The 22,259-nt window shown below is 37.6% G+C and overlaps 1 protein-coding gene across 1 annotated transcript in view; it reads right to left on the bottom strand.

Moving 5' to 3' along the window:
• Positions 1-22,259, bottom strand: part of COL19A1 (collagen type XIX alpha 1 chain) — a 365,439-nt gene that overhangs the window by 40,342 nt on the left and 302,838 nt on the right. Inside the window, exons 24-38 of the mRNA XM_077162192.1 lie at positions 22,089-22,142; positions 20,676-20,729; positions 20,100-20,189; positions 19,360-19,404; positions 19,176-19,253; positions 17,542-17,577; positions 17,382-17,435; positions 17,242-17,295; positions 15,063-15,104; positions 9,955-10,059; positions 9,817-9,870; positions 9,482-9,535; positions 4,977-5,030; positions 3,509-3,562; positions 1,237-1,281 (exon numbers count right to left, since the gene is read on the bottom strand). Coding sequence (XP_077018307.1) covers positions 1,237-1,281; positions 3,509-3,562; positions 4,977-5,030; positions 9,482-9,535; positions 9,817-9,870; positions 9,955-10,059; positions 15,063-15,104; positions 17,242-17,295; positions 17,382-17,435; positions 17,542-17,577; positions 19,176-19,253; positions 19,360-19,404; positions 20,100-20,189; positions 20,676-20,729; positions 22,089-22,142 — 873 coding nt within the window. The remainder of the gene's footprint in view (positions 1-1,236; positions 1,282-3,508; positions 3,563-4,976; positions 5,031-9,481; positions 9,536-9,816; positions 9,871-9,954; positions 10,060-15,062; positions 15,105-17,241; positions 17,296-17,381; positions 17,436-17,541; positions 17,578-19,175; positions 19,254-19,359; positions 19,405-20,099; positions 20,190-20,675; positions 20,730-22,088; positions 22,143-22,259) is intronic.

Here is a 22,259-nt window from a genome sequence, read left to right as displayed (position 1 = left end):
TTTGGGATAATGGTGGCCAGTGGTGCTCAGTGAACATGATTTGCACATATATTTAAAACACCAGTGATGAAAGAATAAGTGCTGCATTCATTTAGTCCTCTATTATTCCACTCATTCATCGGACAATTATTGAATGTCTATTATATTTCAATGGGTTAAGTCTAGGAAAGGTAAGGGATAATTTTGTCTGAGATTTCCAGGGCAGGTTTTCCAGAGAAGACATTTAATCTGCATCTTTAAGGATGGATAGTTCCGGAGAATGGGGGGAAAGGGAGATTTCTTTAGCAACATATAAAATCAGAGGTCCCTTTCATGAGCTTGGGCTGTTCTGTCCATCGAGGGAGTGCTGCATTTTAGGATTCAAGCATTAAGCTGATGCTTTCTGCCTGGCTTCCTTGTCAAGGCGGGAGACAAGTAAAAAAATTGAGGAACAGGTTTAATAAAGCAAGAGTGCAAATCTCTTTGCTCATAAGTGCAGAATATGCATTTACCCTCAGCCTAATAGCATCCTTTTTGTCTTCAGAAAATCACAGTCAAATTTGGCCCCTCAGGTAAGTTTGGCTCTCGGAAGTACTGTGAGGCAAGGCTGGAAAATACTTGGCTTGGACCTCAGCTCTGCTGCGATTTGAGCGTGGCCCCACATGAGGGCAGACTTGCTACAGAGAGAGGCACCTCTGCTCGCCACCGCCTCCCATATCAGGTATGCATCTGTTTCAATCACGAGCATCAAAACATGATGGCTCTTAAAAAAAAAAAAAAAGCAAAACAAAATACGATGGCTCTTGTATACTTTGTTCACTAGGGGCTATATAAATAGAATTTCCTTGCATCTCAGAAGTCACTGATGGGAATGAATACATAGCATAATACCAAATTTTCTACCAATTCGTATTACAGAAGGGATCCCTTTTTTCAGACCTTCTCCTTTTTGATACATTCGTCTCATTGAGCTTAAACAGCTTTTCCAGGGTCCCCTAGGCAGACAGTGGAGAGTCGGGGCACACACCTAGGTTTCCTGAGTCCATGGGTAGGAATGCCCAAAACCTCTTTGGGGTTGAGCTAAGGGGAAAAATACCAGGTCTCCCCAAAGCTACTTTGGCTATCATTTATGTTTATATTAAAAAAAGCCTCAGAATTCTTTTCACTTTGAGAACATCTAAATGTAGTTTGACCTCTGAGTTATGAACATCTTAAATCAACACATACATTTTAAGTTTTAAACCCGAAACAACTCACAGGTGGTCCAGGTGGTCCAGGCTCCCCAGGGGGTCCCTCGCTGCCCTACAGGGAACACAGATCAACGTCAAGTTTTTCTGCTCTGGGATTATGAACTGGTTTGTGCTTGCTCAGAGAGCCATCTTCTGAAATCAATAGGACCCATCAATTCATTTTGGTCTTGCAAAGTCTTATTCAGCTTAGTTTTCTCCTTCACATAGGGAAATAGGACATTTCAAGAGCACAGAAAAGGGAAATGCCTCTTTCTACACCCATCTAGAATCTTGCTGTACGTGCCCCTGGGATGAAGCTTATTCTTAGATGCAGCCAGATGACCCACTTGATCACCCTGGGCTTCAAGTAGCAGCTGGGGGAAACTCTCCCCACTTGGGCAGTGTGTGTGTATGTGTGTGTGTGTGCACGTGCGTGTGCAGACCAGAATTGCTGCAGATAGGCTTTGAGGCTGGGGCTCTCTAGGTCAGTCTTTGCTTTAGCCCAGTCTCAACCACCTTCATCATTGGGTGACCAGAGGCACCACCCACGTGATTTGAACCAAGCTGAAAATCACAACACATGTTGTGTCTTCAGGAGGAGAAACTTCTTTCATTTCCAGAGTTAATATTGGATTTAATAACCAAGTCAGACATGTGCTGTTGAACGGAAGCGGCAATGGTACAACATTGTCAAGGGAAATTCTTAACAGCTTTAGATATTTTGCTTACATTCTGAAAATGATGGTTGTGAAAAATGAATTCATGTTGAAACTTAAAAATTTGATTTCATTTTTATTTTTAAAACCATAAAATGCTTATTCACTTCATAAGAGGCAGAGTTATTGTAATCCCTTCGGTGCCTTTAGCCAGCTATTTCTAAAACTGTGTTTTTCTTTTTAAATAATGGGCCTCATAAAATCTTTTAAGTCCCTTGACAGCAGGGACAATGACAAAAACAGCTTCACTTAAAAAGTATCCAGTTAGAACAAAATTCCCACTCAGAACACTCAAGAATTTGAGGGATTTCAAACCACTTCATAAATTTGTGAAGGATTTCATTCCAGCCACCTTCCTTTCAGTTACAAAAGAAAACATCACAAATCTTTTGTTTGCATGTTTATCAATAAAATAAACTGTAAACTTTTCTTTCAATGTATCTGCCTAAGAATATATGACAAAGAACAATTATATTATGTTTTTTCCCAAACTGCTTTGATGGTGGCTGTCTCCCCAATTCTCCAACACAAAGTCATATTCTGGTGACTGCTGGCAGTGTGCTTTAGAGAATTATGTCATAGCTCTCATGAGCTAACTAACAAAGAAAAATGTGTGCCTGTTGAAAAGGCTTTTCTTCCCTGACACAATTAAAAGTCACATTTTCATCCTCGTTTGTGCCCCAAAGCTCATCTCAGTGTGGAATTCCCATTAACTTCAAAGGCAAATCGATGACTGAATCACTGCCATAGAGAAAGGGAAAAAATGCTGGTGGTGTGGGCAAGCTCCTCGGGATATTACCAGAAAACACGGACGGAGACTTTCTGGAATAAGCACATTGTTTCCTTTACATTTTGTTGGGAATTCTTTGCTCCTTGATGCTACTATACCTCCATTTTGGTCAGGGAACTTGCACTGGGGTGGAGTTCTGTAATTTGAGTAGCTAGATTTATGTCACTCATTATCTGGTTAGACTCACTCTGTTGGGCCGTTTTAGACCCTAGAGAGAGTGAACACGAGCCACCTTTGATCTGCTGACTCTCCTACTGCTGGTTCCCCTTCTGACCACAGCAACCTGTCTGTCAATAATTGGACTCCCTAGGAAGCGAGATGCCCTGGTTCTTCAGTTAGTTTCCTCTAGGACTCTCTAGGAACAGAATTTCCAGATCGTTTTTCCAAGCCCTTTGGTCATTGGAAACCTGGTCCCGAGAGCCAGTGTACTGTCCGGAGCCTTGACTCCAGGGGCTGGAACTCCCTGATACAAATGATCTCACTTGCACCCCTTCAGGCGGTTTCATTCATCCCATCTTGCCACATGAATAGACTGTCCAGGTCCCTGGATCCAATTTGTACCCTTGTTATATGGTAACAACATTCCACTGATCCTGTCCCCAAGGGATATATCCCCTGTATTCAACTGCCTTTTGGACCTATGTCCTTCTAAGCTCTTCCAGGTATTGCCATTCCCCAATATTTTTCCTATATCCAGGTTTTGTTTGATTTTATGGATCTCACTGTAACTGGTCTCCCCCGGGGCCCTAACCCAAGCCGCACTCTGGATAACAAATGAGGCTCTCCCTCCGTACCTTGTCACCCTTCACTCCTGCGGGACCAGGATGTCCAGTTCTTCCCAATAAACCCTGTAAAACACAAAACTCAGTTTTTACAGAAACAACAACTAAATGGCAAAATGATACTAGAAGGTGGTTGCTAAAACTTGTATATTTTGAAGGGCATTTGATTCTAATTAAATCAGTCCTAAAAGCTTATATTTCTTCAGGCTGATATGACAGCTGTATCCCACTGATAAGCCCTTGGAAGGGTAAAATTTGTATTTGTGGTTGCTTTTTCACCTTGGCCAACAACGTATAATGACCTTAATTGGACTCTTTTGATACGTTTAAGAATTGAGCCTTGCTGTTTAAATGGCAATTTACATAACATTATGCCTTCCTAAGTGAGCTATAATTTTGGTAACGATCAACATTTTAAATACTTCAAGACATGACAGAATTAACAATCTGCATATTGAGTTATGTGATCTGCATTTTACCAATAGAGAATAAAATTTAGCTCCATTTTTCTCTGGAATAGAGTTAGCTGTATTTTTCATGGTTTCTCTCATGACCCTTTCTCTTAGCTGTTAATTTTAGTGTACAATTTAAAACCAGGTTTGTTCTGTCTAACTGTGGTGAAAGCATAAATGATCCAATTTTAAGTATGAAAAATCCATGAGACAAGATGTTAAGGCATAGCATGATTACATCTCTACTTGTGTGATAAAGACTCTGCATAGGAACTCTAAGAAGGGGAGAGTTGGAGAAGTTGAGTAGGTTTGCTAAATCTCGCAAATAAAAAATGCAATATTTGGGACTAACAGACTTAAAAAAAGTATTTGTTGTTTATCTAAAATTCAAATATAACTGAGCGACATGTATTTTATTTGGCAATCCTAGACTTTAGTTGTCAAGAATAAGAGGTTGGGTTTGTCAGGTGGGAAAGGAAAAGAGACTTGGTCTAGGTCTAAAGGAAAACAAAAGACATGGAGGCCGTGATGACATGTTTGAGGGGTGGTCCTTTAGTACTGCTAAAGCAGAAGGTGTTTTTATTCATAATAAGTAAGACTAAAAATAAATTGAGTCTCATAATCCTTGCCACATTTTTTTCCCTCTAGAAAATGAATTCTCAGCTTAAGATGCTTAAGAATGTCAGGGTATAACCACCAGAACAGCTTTTGCAAAGGTTAATGCCAAAAAGTATTATAACTAAAAGACAGAATGCTCTTTTACATCCAAATTCTATTTCAAATAGATTAGCTTAATAGCAGACTGTTTCTTGGTCTGGTAGAATTGTGATGATGAGACTGTGGGACCCTGAGCAGCTTTCAGTAATACTAAATGAAAATCTGAGATGTCAAATGAGGCTCCCTTTCCAGGCCCTGGCTGCATGATCTGTGAGGTAAGTGACAACAGAAGGCAACAGAAGGCGGTGAGTGCACCATGTCTCACCCCGGCGGGTATGAGCCTTAGTGCAGCAGTTCTGGGAAATACTTACAGGGGGTCCAGTCGGGCCTGGAGCACCTGAAATGCCTGGAATTCCTTGAAGACCCTAGGAAAAGATAAAATCCATTATGGTACATGGCTGGGAACAAGGCAGTTTAATGATATATTTGACTAATGAAAATTAAACATCCATCTCGACTTATCAAAAAAGATGATAATACACATACAAACACCCATTTTCAAAGAATAAGAATGGTAAGCTGAAATGTCAGGACACAGAATCTGTAATCAACATAATTTAATATTTTTGGTAATTCATAGAGCACTTCTGATGCTGCAGAGCCATTCCATCTTATCCATATTACCAAGCATGGAAATACAAATGTCAGATTGGCAGAATGCCATTAAAGAAATATATGATTACACTAAAGTTATGGTTTTCATTCAGCTAGTGGAAAAATGGAATACGTTTTACTATAATATTTAGTTTAGCTGGCGAGTTCTCTATAAGAAGAAATTTGACTCACTAGTGAATTTAAATTTGGAAACTTTTAGTAACAAGAATAAAAATGAGTGGATTCTCCCTTGTCCTCCCCTTGGATTTGTAAATTAATGTTTATTATACTTGATTGGATTTAAGATGCTGATACTTTCATATATCAAGGAAGAAATGGCAAGATTAACTGGTAACATGTATAACTAATTTTGTTCTTTTATCAAGTGCGCCAACAACGAAATATTAAACAAATTACAGACAATCCAAAATATGAAATATTTTACAACTATTAGAATCATGTTTTAGATAGTTGGAAAACATGGAAAAATGAAAGTTACAAGACATTACATACAGTAGGGTCCAAATTTTAAAAATTATAAGTGTGATTTATAATATGAGAATGATAGAGATCATAAGGTCTTGTCTAGAAACTTTAATGCCAGATATGTTTAAAAATACTGGGTTTTTAAAGATGGCTTTTTTGTAATGGCAATTCAGGGCACATACTGAATATTATGTCACACCCCCAGTGATGTCTGAGCAGCACCTCTAGTAAATAGACATTTATTTCTGAAGCAAAACATGTGACCATCTCGTGGAGCAAGATAAATAGACCAGCTACATGTGAATTCTGACCAGATTTTGCTGCCAAATTAATTTGCTACAGATTTAGGAAAAGAATTCCAGGGTTTTGAGAGGTTCTGGAGTTTTGGAATTGTGGATGAGGGATTATGGACTTAATAATAGCTGCAGTCTTCTCTGCTATTAGAAATAGGCTAATTTTTATCTTTTTATCAAATTTTCTATAACAAATTCTGGTCACTTCTATAATCAGAAAAACATATTTAAAAATGTCTTTTTATTATTTTAGATAATCCAAGTTTTAGATAGAATGATTTCACCTTTTGAGGATTTTCATTTTCTCCACTGAGTAAAGCTATCTTTTTCTATTTCATTATTTGTAATAGTGAAATTTGTTTACTTTGTATTGCTGTGAAACATGCATTTTTACATACATTACAAACCCTCAATTTAGGTGGCCTTAGTAAATCACCGCATATTTAATTATGGGCCTTCCCTGGGACTGCGGACTGGACTAAGCCTCTCTGCGTAAATGGGATAAAGGTTCAAGCTCGGCCAGGCCCGTCTATCCAATGCCAAACGGAATCCCAGGTTGCTGCAGGTTTATTCACATGATACAATGAAGAAATCCCGAAAAGAATCTCTTTGTCAACTTGTTGAAGTTCCCCATGCAAGAAGAATCTTGAACAACATCTATGTATGCTGTTTTAAAGAATGTGGGCATGTTATATCTCTAAGATTCTGTCATCCTTATAGGTAATGGTCTCTCTGTGTGAGTGTGTGTGTGTGTGTGTGTGTGTGTGTGTGTGTGTGTGCGCACATATGTGGAAAAGGGACTGTACATATCAGTATATTGAACTGGCATCTTTTTATTCTCCCACCATGAACTTGTTTATGAGTTTATAAATATAAAGGAAAAAAATTTCCCTTGGGAATAGTTTTCCTACATGACTGGAAATTATAAATGCTATATCACAAATTGTTTTACCTCAAAATACCCACATTTCCATAAAATTCTCTCTCTATGTACATGTATAAAATATGTGTGCCCATATATATTTCTTTTTTACTTTTAGCCTCAATGCTGAGTCAGTATAGAGATTCTGACTCTTTTGGCCATCTAATTTATAAGCTTGGGACTCGTTAACCTTTGATGACCACATTAAACTTTAAAATAAACCTGAGTCCATAAATTAAAAAAAAATCATTCTCAGCAGTCTTTCTCCGAACAAGGTGAAATTCTGTAGTAAAGTTAAAGTTACTATGGGTACATAAAGGGCAATAAAATAATTTTAGAAGATGAAACGGTCATTGAAGAAGACAAATATAAAAGGATCGGATAGCAGTTTAGTATATAATATGAAAGCAAAATTCAAATTCAAATTTATAACTCAGATATCCAGGGATCATTAGCGCCAACCTCTTTCCCAGCTTTTGTTATTGTCTTTGAAATCTTAACTCAGCTACTACCAATAACACTTATTTTCTCATTGCAATAATTTATGGTTGACAACATTTTTCATGTCCTATTTATTAATCAATATTCTGAAAGACTGTAAGGAAAATCTGCATCCCAAGCAAGAACCTTCTGTGAAATATCTGTGTTCTATTAGAGCCCTACAAGTTGCTACGTTGAGTTTTGCCACAACATTTACAAAAAATTTAGACCATGCACACTGAGAATAATGCTACTTTTCCACAAAAAATAAACAGGCAACTTCTTTCTCTAAGAAAAGTTCTCAAATAGATTATATTGAATATATAATAATTAGAAGTCCTGAAAGAGAAGTGGTCTCTCTCTCTTTCTTTTCCAGTAAGAGTAGACTCTACGTTTGGGATTTTCCAAGATTAGATATTATATATTTATGTCAAAACTGTACCATTTATCTGACCAGCTGGAAATGCATATCTTCTTGGTCAATGTTTTATTCAATTAAACAGTCAATAGATTATAATTTCAGGTAGTATCTGAGTCTAAGCATAAAACACGATTATAATTCACTAATGCCCATTTGTCAAAGAGAGAGAAAAAGTTGCACTGCTCCATTTCACAAAAAGAAGTCAATATATTACTTCAGGTTTATATATATTATTCATATGATATGAAAAAATAACTGAAAAGAATCTCCTTCTGAAGTTGTTGGAATTCCCCATGAATACGAGTCTTGTACAAAATCTTAGTACTTAAGAAAGAGCACACTAAAATAGTGGGGGAGTATTAACAATGGATTTTCAGTTCATCAAGAGAGCAAAGTACCCTGTAGAATCAATAAAAATTAACTCCTAATGAATTTAACTTAGAGTTACTTATAAAAACCTGAATTCCAATTACTTTCTGGCTTTTTGTTATTACCTTCTCAATTACCTCTAAAGCCAACTCTTGAATCTAGGCAGTTAAAAGCTGTTGGACTATTAAAATCAGTTATTGTACTTTAATGAAACATTCTGTGGGGTGTGAGGAGGCAAAAAGCTCAAGAACCTACTTATTTTGAAAATAAAATGCCTTAAATGTTTTATTTATGGATGAAAATAAATGTTCTTTGTTCTTCAATTTTTAACTTGGGAACAAACCCAAACTAAACCTCCAAGTTTTGTAGAATAGAATCAATATTAATTAAACACAATAATACCATGATAATTTTTAATATGAACTATAACTCCAGTTAGAGAAATAGATGTACTTTACACCGTTTTGATTTTCTACGCTCATATCAAGGTTAATATTTGCCAGATGGCTTACTTACTTTCATTAAGAATTATTGGTATCCAAACTGTTTAAACTCACAACAATTCATCATCCTAATTAGTTTTTCTAAGATTTAATATGAATCACGCAGGAAAAGAATTATATCCCAAGCAGTCATGGCTTAGTGTCAGAAAATTATGCCATTATCTCAAAAACACATTTGACTTTGATCCTTGGTCCAGGGGATGGGCAGCTGATCGAAACTAGCTCAATAACATCCTCTTGGTAGTGTTTCTCCTCTTCCCAGGAATTGGAAAGTTGAGCACAAACACAGACAAACTAAGGCCATTAGAATCAAATTACTGCAGTGTCCCAGAGAAGTTCCGCTGAGTTGTATAGCTACCCTTATTCCTAGGCTGATTGTTCTATCATCTCTCCAATTCTATTAGCTGTCTCGGGATTCTTTTCCGTATCATCTCCTTTTCTCCTCCCTTTTACCTTTATCTTGAAAGAACCTTGGACTGTTACATATTACATGAAAACCAAAAAATCTTAAATATGTTAATTTTGTGTCTTAACTTCTTTATCACAAAAACTGGACCATTGACTGGTAACAAACCTCAACAAATCATTGTAAGTTAGAATGTTAACATTTAAATAGACTTACCTGGGTCTTTATTGTTATTTGTTGTCACATGAAACATGCGCTATAGAAAAATTAATGTCTTTTCTCTACTGAGTCACATTAAAAGCGTTAACACTAGGATTGTATTATCAGAGAAGAAACTTTTACCTCATTGCCTTTCTCCCCAGGTATCCCAGGGTAGCCCCGCTCTCCTTTGCTTCCCTGAAGAGATAGAAAGTTCAGCTAGTTCACACAATCATTTTGTTATCTTTTAGAACAGTGAAAAACTTTTTTTTTTTTTTTTAAGGACACTAGGGGCATATCAGTTGGACAGGGGCAGGGAACAGAAAAATGGTGACATATGCAAATGGCTTTGACACCACTTTGTCAAATGTGTCTTTTGTTTGTTTGTTTTTAAGAAATAGTGTAGTTCAAAATAGGTTTCCTTTTTCCACACCATATTGGGGGTCCCATGGAAGGGAGTGGAATGGCTACTTCCTTACTTTTGGTCCCTCTCTGCCGGGGATTCCTGGAGGACCCCGTGGACCTGTATCACCCTAGAAGGTAGAGCAGTAGCAGAAGTGAGAGACTGCAGTTTGCGTAGCTTAGCAGGTCCATAAACATCTAGCCAGTCTTCTTACCTTCTGAGCTAAAGAATCATACTTTCCAGGCTCACCCATTCCTTCTTCTTCTCCTTTGTTCCGTTTTAGACCAGGGACACTAGCTTGACAGTTGCCACAGAAGTTCTAAGGAATATCAAGATATGGTTGTTGAAAGATACATAAAATCAATTTGTAAAAAAATAAGGCTTGATCAGATTTGAGATCTCATTGGAGCCTTCATCAGAGATGCGTGATGTGGTAAATGTTAGGTCATTTTAGTTTTCCAGAAACTTAATGTATCCAATTTGAAAAGACTACATTTTTTTGTGAGGTAAAAACTATTTATGAAGCCAGGCAAATAAGATTTGTTCATGATATTGGTGAATTTCTATTTTAAAAATTGTCTGTTATTATTTAAATTAGGAATTACAAATGAAGAAGTAATAGATATATAAGTCAAAGACACAAACTCAATTGCTTAGCAGCATATTTAAAATGGGAGGTGTAATAAAGTTTGTAGTAACCAGAAAGATTATAGAGCTTGTACAACCAAAAACCTAAATCTAAAGAAAAAAAAAGAGAAAGAGAAAAGCTGGAAAGAAAGGAGTTCTCCTTTTAAAAAGAAAATTAGTCAGAGAACCCTATATACAGTTTGCCAACATTTTGTCAGTGGAGGCATTCATGTGAGAAATGAGTACTTAAGTGATTTGGATTTGACTCCCATGTGAAATCCAAGTGCCGATAGAAAATTCAAGTGGAATTACCTTTCCATTGTCTTCTCTGTAAATTTTAGCTGATCTTGGAAGACTTGAATTTAAGTGTCAGAATTCACAAGATAAACATAAGTCTTATCACATAGCTAGAGAAAAAGTACCTGCGAAAAGCTTTGTAATGGCTTCTTTGAAAAGAAATTGTTGGAATAAGAATCTAACCAGGAAAAGAATGAAATAAGGACCATTGTGTGTGTATGTGTGTGTGTTGGAGACAGTTTAATTTTAACAGTTGACATCTTTTTCACCAAAGAAAATAGTCTTAAAATATGAAATGCAGAATAAGCATCTTTAAATAGGAACTGAAGCTTACCATTAATGAGAATTTGGTAAGAAAGCCCATGGCTATTCAAGTTCAGTAATTTTGACCCAAAGAATGTTAGTATAGGTTTCGATTTCAAAAATAATCTCTTCGGAACATTAATTTTGCATGATATTGAATGGATACCGTTTTTTTTTTTTTTTTTTAAAAAAAGCTGGGTTAACAGTTCTTTTCATGTTGGCCTCAGAGCCTGGATATATAAAAGGGAGCTAGAGTGTTCAATGCTTCCCAAACTAATTTTATTGACTGAATCAATTTATAGAGTCAATGTATTGGGTAAGGGAGTAAACAAACAAAGATGTGTATTTATAATTGTAGAACTACCAGTGATAATATCTGAAAATTTATGAAGATGGAGAGATGCCTAAGGACCAAGGAAAATGAAAAAGTTATCCATATTTCAGAAAGTATAAAAAAGATGAAATATTGCATTTGTAGACATAAATTTGGCATGCTGATATATAGCAAATTTTTTTTAACTTTTTTTTTATCATATAGCATAACATAAATAAAAAGCAAAGAAATAAAAGAGCAATAGTTTTCAAAGCACTCTTCAACAAGCAGTATACAGGACAGATCCCAGAGCTTGTCATGGGCTACCATATGATCCTCTTAAATTTTTCCTTGTAGCTGCTCCAGAATATAGGAGGTTAGAAGGCTTAAATTTTTTTTTATCATCGCAATCAACTTTTTTCCTTCTTTTTTTTTGGTGAAAAATAACATATATACATAAAAGCTATAAATTTCAAAGCACAGCACCTCAATTAGGTGTAAACATATTTCAGAGTTTGACATGGGTTGCAATTGCACAATTTTAGAATTTTACTTCTAGCTGCTCTAAAATACGGCTCTAAAATTTTCTCTGTATAACTCCACCATCACCTTTGATCTTTCCATTCCTCTCTTTAGGGGTGTTTGGCCTATGGTCATTCTAAATTTTTGATATTGGAAGGGTCTGTCACTAATGTGGGGCAGGGAGATGGAACTATCTGATGTTCTAGAGAAGCTGGGCTAGGTTTCAGGACTTCTCTGGACCAGGGATCCATCTGGAGGTTGTAGGTTTCTGGAAAGTACTCTAGTTCATGGAACCCTTGTGGAATATTATATATTGCCCTAGGTGTTCTTTAGGATTGGCTGGAATGGTCCTGGTTGGGGGTTGGCAGGTTATGATAGGTAGCAAGGTCTAACTGAAGCTTGCATAAGAGCAACCACCAGACTAGCCTCTTGACTCTATTTGAACTCTCTCTGCCATTCATACTTCATTAGTTACACTTCTTTCCCCCCCTTTTGTCAGGATGGAATTGTTGATCCCATGGTGCCAGGGCTGGATTCATCCCTGGGAGTCATCTCCCACATCACCAGAGAGACTTTCACCCCTGGATGTCATGCCCCACATAGGGGGGAGGGCAATTATTTCACTTGCAGAGTTGGGCTTAGAGAGAGTGAGACCGCATCTGAACAACAAAAGAGGTCCTCCAGAAGTAACTTTTAGACATGCCTATAGGTAGACTAAGCTTCTCTGCTACCTACATAAGCTTCACAAGAGTAAGCCTAATGATTGAGGGCTTGGCCTATTGGATTTGGGTGTCCCTACAGTTTGACACACTATCAGGGGATTCCCTGATGGTACGGTTTAATAGTTCCATATTCTTTCTTCCATCTCTCAGGGGACTTTGCCAATACTTTTTGATTATCTGCTTAATATGCTCTAGGATGTATCCAGGCATTACAATATTCTATACAGGATTAAAGAACACAGGGCTCCCTGTGTTTCAATTGTTCAAATACAGATAGGTTGAGTAAGATTATGCCCTGCAGAAAATTTCAGTTCCAGACCAAATAAACCTTTCTTCCATTGCAGCAACATTTTAGAATGGATTATTCCATTTTTTAGGAGAGCAGGAAAAATGGTAATCATGATTCAATCCAATTTTTTTTCAGTCATTTCAAACTGACATCATATCCTTCATGTCAGGGAAACTGAATTCATTATGCTTTTGAAAAAGTGCCTTAAAATGTTTTTATGGACAGAATAAAGATGCATTGTTTATTAGTTGTTGCATGTAATATCATTCAAAGAACAGTGATATACAGGTTAACCCAAAGGAAGGTCTTTGAAGCAATACTATTGGGCCTGTAATTGGGTCAGTTCCATTCAATACTTTAATCAAAGATATGACGGAAAAGAGAAAGGAGGATAATCAAGTTTGCAAAACTTGCAGGATTGAGAGGGAGAATTAATATGTTGGATAACAGGATCAAGATATAAATTTCCATCATTATGAGGTTGACCTTACAGATCCAATCCCAGCCTAAACTCCTATATCTAGATTTTGTTATAGGGAACTATATCCTTCTCCTTTCCTCTACTGAATATGGTTTGTTGGGACTATAGGCCAAGGAGTCCTGTCTGCCACTAGCCAATTGGCTGTCCTGGGACTTGGAACCTTACTGAGATGATGGCAGGACTGAAACAAACTATGTTCCTTAGGGGGATTCTGCCTTGGTGAAACTGTCAGTTATTTTCACCCCTGAGACTCCTAGAGCCAGGCTTCTGCTCTGTCAGAGGTTATTCATAATCTTTTTATTTGCTCTGTATGCCACACCATTTTCTTTCAAGAAATTCATTTCCGCTTAAGTATTCAAGTTTCTGATCCTTACAGTAAAGAACCCTAACTATACTGGAATGATATAACTGCTTTAATTCTGCCACTGTAACACTGCTGCATTTATAAAGAGCCCGGGACTCAGCGCCTGAGGATGTGGGTTCCGGGATTCATGCTACACTTGCTAGCTATGGGACTCTGAGAAAGGAATTTAGCTGCTCTGGATTTCACATCTCTCATCTACAGAGGGGGAATACTACTGTAGCCTAAACTATAGTGTTATAGAATTATTATGGACTTTAAATGAGATAAGTGAAACAGCACTTATTGCCTGAAATGTAATTGTAACTCAGTACATATAGAACTCCTTCCTGAACTCCCCACAAATATTTACTCCTGACTTGTAAGAAAATGCTGACTTTAGGAGTATAAAACACTCCCAATATATTTTTATATTTATGTTCTTATTGCCATTTATATTTGTATATCTGTCCTCAAAACTCTCATCACTTAACAAATACATGTAGTAGAACTTTTGAGTTGTTTAGATATAATTCTGCAATATTACTATCTACCATCATGCAAATCATTGGATTAAATGCTAGGATTATAAAGTAAATCACATATACAGCCATACATATATAACTGTATGTAATGTGTACAAAGATTCATATACACTTCCCATTCATACGTGATACACACAGAAAGACACATAACATGCAAGTATAAAGAAAAGGGACAAATTTTCACCTGGGTTCACTCATGTTGACCTTAGCATACTACACAGAAACATGCAAATACATAGCTTTACAGATGTCCAATTATCAACTCCTGCCTCAATCTGTTTCACAGATAAAACTCAGGAAGCACTAGAGAAAAAATTAATACTGGAGTAAGATTAACTCCCTATGAATCAGATAATAGGTAGAGATAGTTTTTATTTAATTGGCTTTGGAATTTTGTGGCTCACTTTGAAAAATCCCACAGCATCAAAATCTCAGCCTTGCAAGCTAGCTGCTTATTGAGCAGTACTAGTTTTCATTATGAGACTGGCCAGGGTAGATCAAGTGAGAAGAATTTAGTTTCACAGTGGTGAGCTGGGGTCAGTAAACACCCATTAAGAGAAAGCTGTTCTTCCAGGTGAGAGAAAGATCTACTCAAGGGTATTAATGACACTATTTCTTCCACATAACTCATCGTAGAATAAGCTCCCCCTCCTCCTCAAACCCTCACTCCCCCAAAATGAGAGGTAGAAAAGAAGACTGTGGAAGGATTCATATAAATGGCACAATATGTATGGAGATATATATTTTCTATCCTAAAGATGATCTGCCATTTAAAACTAGCATTGTAGTTCAGGCTAAGCAATTAACTCGGTTTCTGGTAAAGAGTTCACCTTCTCATTTTTCCTGAAACTAACTCATAATTTCCTACATAGCAACACAGTACCTTGAGCAAGACACCGATGTCTCCCAAGAGAGGAAGTGCAATCTGTGGTTAAGGAGAAAATAATCAAATATATATATTTATACATACACATGTGTACAATGCAGTACAAAAATACAATACAATGCAGATATGTTTCCTTAAAAGAATGCAAGTGGGGCTTTCTCAAAGGACTTCCAGAGCCCCACTGTCAGAATGCTTGGCTTTTGGGGTGCGAGGGTAGTTAAGTGGTAGAATTCCCAGCTGCCATGCAGGAGACCAGGGTTGATTCCTGGCCCATGCACTTCTCCCCACCCCCTAGAAATTTAACAAATGGTGCTGCAATAATGGGATATGCACATGGAAAAAAAAACAAAATGTAACCCCCCCCGCCACCATACAGTATACAAAAAAAAAAAAAAATGCTTGGCTTTGTATGCTTCATATCAAGAAATGGTGTTCTAGTTTGCTAGCTGTCAGAATGCAACACACCAGAAATGGACTGGCTTTTAATAAAAGGGGATTTATTTCATTAGTTCGTCAGAGGAAAGGTAGCTAACTTCCATCTGAGGTTCTCTCTTATGTGGGAAGGCTCAGGGTCATCTCTGCTGGCCTTCTCTCCAGGCCTGTGGGTTCACAACTTTCCTCAGGGTGATTCCTTTCTGCATCTCCAAAGGCCTGGGCTGTGCTAAGATGAGGTATGCCAAGCTGCTTGGGCTGTGCTACATCGTGCTCTCTCATTTAAGCACCAGCAAATTAAATCACACATCATTCACTGCAGCAGGCATGCCTCCTAGCCGACTGCAGATGTAATCAGCAACAGATGAGGTTCATGTACCATTGGCTCAAGTCCACAGCAACAAAACAAGGTGCCTTCAACTGGCCAAGTTGACAACTAAATCTAACTACCACAAATGGTATGGAATTCTAGGGGTGCACAGGTACTCGCCTTCAACATGGGAGATCCAGGTTCGACTCCTGGACCACATACTGAGCACCCCCCATCCTCCCAAAAAGAAGAAGAAATGGTATGGAGTTCTGTCACTGACAGAATTCATAACTATTTTAGGAAAACAGTCACTATTCCTCTGCTTAGAACATGCAAATACACATATACCATCGTTTTGGTTCTGCATCCCTATTTTATATTTTAATGATACTGCAACCTTTATTCTAGGCCTAGTATATTAACAGTTTTAAATAATACATAAAGATAAATCATTTATGAATAGAAAATCATCAAGGCTGTTGAGAGATAGGAAGAATACTGGATGAGTTTGGCTTAGTTATTTCTCACCGAAATTCAAAAATCTATAGGTGCCTTAAGCGACGGACCAGACAGACACTGAGGAAACTCAGGCAGGGTTTTAGGCTCAGGCTTTAAAATACCCTGGCAGAGAGTCATTCTGTAAATGTAAGCCCAAGTAATACTTTACAAGATTCCCGATAATATACAAGGTTCACTCAGCAGCGGAGTTAAAATGAGGCCAAAAAGACGTCTCTGTACGTAGCTTATAAAGGCACATAAGGCCCGAACAGTGTGGGAGGCAGAAGGATTTGTGAGGCTTAGAACCGAAAGGACAGATTTGGATTTTATTATACAAAACTCTTAATACAATGTCATTTACCCTGTGGCCTTTCATAACTGCTGATTCTGAGGCTATTTAAAGAAATTTCACTGTCGCTCAAAGCAAGAGTTTAACCTCCAATAAAACTTTGGAACACACTTTTAGTGCCTAAGCCCATTTTAAAGGGCCTGCTCAAGCCAGTTTTAGTAATTTAATCATTTCAGCATTTTAAAGCCACAGAATCAATAGAAATGTACCACATTACAGGTAACTTACCTGCAAACTTTCATTTGGAAAAATGAAATTCATTTAGTCACTAGCATTAGAAAGAACAGAAATTCTGGCTATATACTTTAACTCAATTTTCCATGGCATTAAGACATTATATGCTAAGGCTCAGCCTGGGGGAAACTTGTACAGCTGAATTATACCCTTAGGAAATAAGTATTCATCATATATACAAAAATGCTGACCCAGCTTAAATATTTTCTCTCTACAAAATAATGGGGATAAACAAAATCACCAAGCAGTCACTGAGCATTCTAATTAGTTTGGACAGTAAAACTTGCATGGTAGGCTTTTTGGCCACGGGGTGCATTAAAGAGATGTAAGTCAGGCTCAGCCTTTCTACGTACCGGGTCGCCTGGGGGGCCTGGCAGGCCTGGCTTTCCATCTCTTCCTGGAGCTCCCTGGAAAGAGAAGCATCATGTTCAAATTTCTACACTTTGCAAAGGTGCAGATTAAATCAGGAGGGTTAGGTAAAGACGATCCTTACATTACTCCCTGGGGATCCTGGAGTTCCTGGCAACCCAGGGAGACCTCGAGGACCCTGAAATATGGGGAAAATAGTTACTTATGGAGACAGTCTTGCAGAAATTTCTCCCAAGCTAGCCAGCTGGATGTGCTATGCCACATAGCTGAGTTGGGTAGCTTACCTGAGTACCTGGCTCTCCGGCAGGTCCTTGGGAGCCCTGAATAAAATGAGATTTAACCATCAGAATTCCTCCTTCAGACCCAGAGAGCAATGTTCATAAATTATCCAACTGGGATAAAGAGCTAAATATTGTAATTGACTTAGTGGAACAACAGGGCTTGATAATACGTACACTGTGAAAACTCTCCATGAATTCTGCCCTGCCTATCCGGGTGGCAGGTAAACCTCACACAGCTGCCTGTGCTGGGAACATCCACATGGTGTGCTGAGATACCTGGAGGGTCTCTCTCATTACCTACACCTGTCTCTGCCCACACAGGTGCACAAGCAATGCATCCAACTTCTGTTTAGATACTGACTGCTCCATATCTCAGGAAGCTCAGGGCTCCCTTTCCTTTCTTCTCTCAGCTTTCGTAATTCTCCTTTTGAAAAAATTGCCAGAACCAGTGTGCAGTGTCAAAGTAGGAAAGGAAATATCAATCAGGCTTTTCTACTTCTAGAGAGTTGGAATTTGGGGTAACTAAAATGAGTCTGAAAGATGATCAGCAAGTCTTGTGACTTAGCTCTAGTCCTGTTCTACCTGGATTCCGGGATAGGGTCGTAACAGCCTAAGGGAAGAGCTGGCTTCTCAACAGCTGCCTCAGTCATGCTTACTGACTTTCCTCTTTTATTATTTTTTTAAAGTATTCATATCACTGTCATTGCCCCCTTTTTATTTATACTATGTTTTAAGTGATTTTTCTTTTTGCTTCAGCTTTCATTGCTGCCCTAATCGTGTCCCAATCTCCTTTTTGATTTGGTTTAATCTTCCATCTCTGATAGCCTTTTATATTCTTGCCCTGGAAAATCAAATACTAGTTACACAAAACATAAACATTCACTAGTTCTGCCTCATTTTACCTCTCATGATAACTTTGTTACAAGGTCAATTTTCCAAACCAACATCATTATAATAATCATTTATTTCCATTTATCTTGTTCCAAAATCTTCTATGTTTTCTCATCATAAATAAAACATTTAATCTTTCATTATTACCTCATTATTATTTAATCCAAGGGCATGTATCAGAAACTTTCCATGCTTTGCACTTATGGCTAAGAAGCACACACAAAACATGCTCATTCTTCATTCTAATCCTCAAGAATACCTTCTCTTCTCTCCTCTTTATAATATTTTACAAGTTTTTGGCATCACTTCAGTCTATAATACTCCATGCACTTTAAATATTAATAAACCCTTTTTCTTTATAAGAATCAGAAACAGAGATATTAATTTTAATTAAAACCAAACAGAAGAATATATAATAACCCAATATTAAGCATTCTTACAACATTACAAACATGCATTGGAATGTTTAGATATAGAGAATGGAGGTAGAACGGGTTAATTAACTGCCTCTAATCCAAAATTAGTGTATGTGGGATAGAATATCTCTAGGTCCATGAACAGTGAATGCTCTCTGGGCTGGTAAAGTAACCTCAATGCCCATCAGTTCTCTCCCTCTGCCCAGTGCTTATTTCTATGTCTCCCCCCTGACCTTTTTATTCTTTTCGCCTTAACAAATTCATCACTGGATTTTTCTTCATATTATTGGAATCAACAGGGTGTCAAGAACTCGATTGAATTTCACTTACTGTGCGGCCAGGAATTCCTTCCCCTGGTGGGCCTCTATCACCTGGAGAGCCATGGACACCTGGCAGTCCTCTTTCACCCTGTGTGATGAGAAGCTTCTGTTACTGCAAAGCTCAAGGGACATCAATTTTTTCTGCCATGTTTTGTTAATTAATTCTTCTAAAAGTAGTGCTAATATTTTTATACCTTCGGCCCACGTGGACCAGGTGCTCCAGGATTTCCATCTAATCCCTAAAAATAAATAAATAAATAAACGATGAAAAACATCTTATAAGTCATAACTCAAAAACATGTTTTATGGCTCTTCATCTTACTTCAACAACCCTTTTTCTTTATAAGAACATGAAACAGAGACTGTATATTTCAATATGCTGCATAGCATTTTGTACAGTTACTTTACAGATAAGATTGTTTTATGCTGAAAACAAGACATCTAATATTGAGAACTACTTATCATTATGAACTTTATGTGAAAAGTTCAAATGGAATGAAAAAGGAAGTTGTCTGAAATAGGCACTTGAGCTGTGTCATGGGAAGACCCTGGGTTCCAAAGAGACCTTTATTTTTTGTAAAAGATGGCCTTTGTCCCTGTCTACAGACCCTCTGGGAAGGAAATATCAGGTAGTTCTGTCCAAGATCATGTCCTAGGAAGGTTTATGGCTTAAAACTAGTGCACCCTAAGGATTTAGGGGGCCTATGAATCTTCCAAAAGTGTATGCAAAATGGTAGGTATATTGCTTTGGAAGAGAGCCTACTGCTTCCATCAAATTTTCAAAGAGGTTAGATCTTTCATCTAAAGAATAAGATCACAATTTCTCATTTGAAGACCTCAACTTATTTCTAAATTTGTGATCTGAAGCTGAGAACCCACAAGTAGTAGTCAGCAACCTTTCAAGGAAAATATTAGTAAAAGGTGTGGTACTTACTGGTTCCCCTAGCAGGCTCTTCCCCGGAGGACCAGCCTCACCTTTTGGACCTGGAAGCCCAGGAGGGCCCATAATCCCACCCGGATCTCCCTAAGGAAGACAAAGGGAGATGCGTTATGTTATTGATCAGGTTCATGGGGAGTTTGGGGTAGGGAGGTAGTCTTTCCATTGCTTTAAGTTGTCATCAAGGCCAGTCAACTTCATTCCCTCTCTCATTCATTCATTCACTCATCCAACAAATATTTACTGGGTGGTTAATTCATGTAAGGCACTGTTCTAGTTGTCCTAAATGCATTTAGATCTTGTAGTGAGTTATGTTACAATTTTAGCAGTATTACCACACATATGCATGTATACAAATTATGCACAAAAAGGGCATATCTATTCGTAACGTTCTTTAGATTATCCTTGTTTTCTTTAAGTTATTCCCCAATAATTATACAACATTAATATACTATTTTCATGTATATACTGGAAGACACATCTTGAAAGATTAGGAAACTTCTTAGGCTTATTCCAGAGTCAGTAGCTGAGCCTGAATCAGACTTTCTGAGTTTTGATATTTGGAAACTGTACCTTTTCTCCTTTAATGCCTTGTTTTCCTGGGATACCGTGTTCTCCTGGCAATCCCTAGAAAATTAAGTAAAAGAGTCAATTATAATATCTCTTAACATAATGATGTCTCTGTGAGTCTGTCAGAAGAACAGAATTTTAACATATAAACTGTAAGGGGGTGGGAGGATTTCAGCCTTCTGGACAGGGAAAAGTGTTAATGGAAATATGTGGCTTGTTATTTCAGGTGAAGTCACCTGGAGGTAATGGAAAAGAAACTAACTAAAAGAGAATGGAACCAAATAGTCCATCCATATCATTCCTAAGAAGGGGTGGAGGAGTGGCGGTAGGTAGTATTACATCGCGGTTACAATCTAGTAACCAGGAAAAAAAATACATATTTTTTTTGCTATGCTTTTGCAACAGTAGCTTTTCTCCTTTTGATTTTTTCTCTTTCTAGCTCCAGCCACTATACTTTACTTTCACTTCTTGAGCATATTGTAGCTCTAGCTGTGTCACCAGCATATTATCTCTTTCCCTAAGAGATCTCTACAGTAGAGATACCTGTAGTGGTTCGTTAAGTGCCCTGGGGGGGCAATGAAAAGCTTTGCTCTATGAACTGAATGTACAAAGTACCAATCAGTCAATGTGCAGTGACTGATTGACCCCATGAGTTTCAGTCAGGAAACAATGGAAATAGAGCAGAGGTCAGGAGATGTCTCCTAAGATGGTGGAAGATGGGAAGATATTAGAAGTAGCCTAGCGGGAACTCTGATCATGGCCTGATAAAGGTTAATTTCCAAGAAGTTACGTCCAAGTGCTTTTCTCATTTTCCTCAAGGGTGGTGAGGTCTTGGGTCCAAAATTGTCAGAAGGCTAGGGAGGGTTTCCATCCACCAAAGCTAGCTAATAATACACCCTGAAGATCTTTCTCGGATTGCATTATGAAAATATTTTCAGCTAAAAGACTTTCTTTTTTTTTTTTTTTTGAGGTTATTGCTAGAAAACAACCACCACAACCACAGCTTTGGAAGTATCTTTCTTGGATGGAAATTTGAACCTAAAATTGTGCATATTGAAAATGTTGGCACTCTCTCTTGATTTTCTCTATTACTTTTGATGTTTGTAATCTCCTCTACCATTGTACTCCATGGACAATCATACTCAAAATTACCATTTAGTTAATTTGAGTTCTTAAGGCCAATTTATTAAGGCAAATGATATTCAAAAGAACCTCTCACATGCATATATGAGGGAACTACCCTTTCTAATAGCCCCTGACATTAGATGTGCCCATTTTTAGGAGTAAAGATGGCCTTTGTCTTTGGAAAAGGTGGCATCACTCATTCACACAAACAGATGTTTATATTTTTTAAAAGGTGTCATAATCTCAGTATCATTTCAAAATAACGAAGACATCTGTATCTACTATACATACAACATCTCCTGGTAGTCCTCTGGGCCCCATCGAGCCTGAAGGTCCTTGTTGACCCTAAAATAGAAGGTAATATGTACTTTAATTTTGTAAAAAACAACAGAGATTGTTCCTTTATTTATTTATATATATATAAATAAGTTTATATATGTATATATACATATGTAGAGAGAG

The sequence above is a fragment of the Tamandua tetradactyla genome, chromosome 5 (genome assembly GCF_023851605.1).
Source record: "Tamandua tetradactyla isolate mTamTet1 chromosome 5, mTamTet1.pri, whole genome shotgun sequence".
In the NCBI taxonomy this organism is placed as follows: Eukaryota; Metazoa; Chordata; class Mammalia; order Pilosa; family Myrmecophagidae; genus Tamandua; species Tamandua tetradactyla.
Note: the sequence above shows the minus strand (reverse complement) of the source record. Positions and strands in the feature narration are given on the sequence as shown.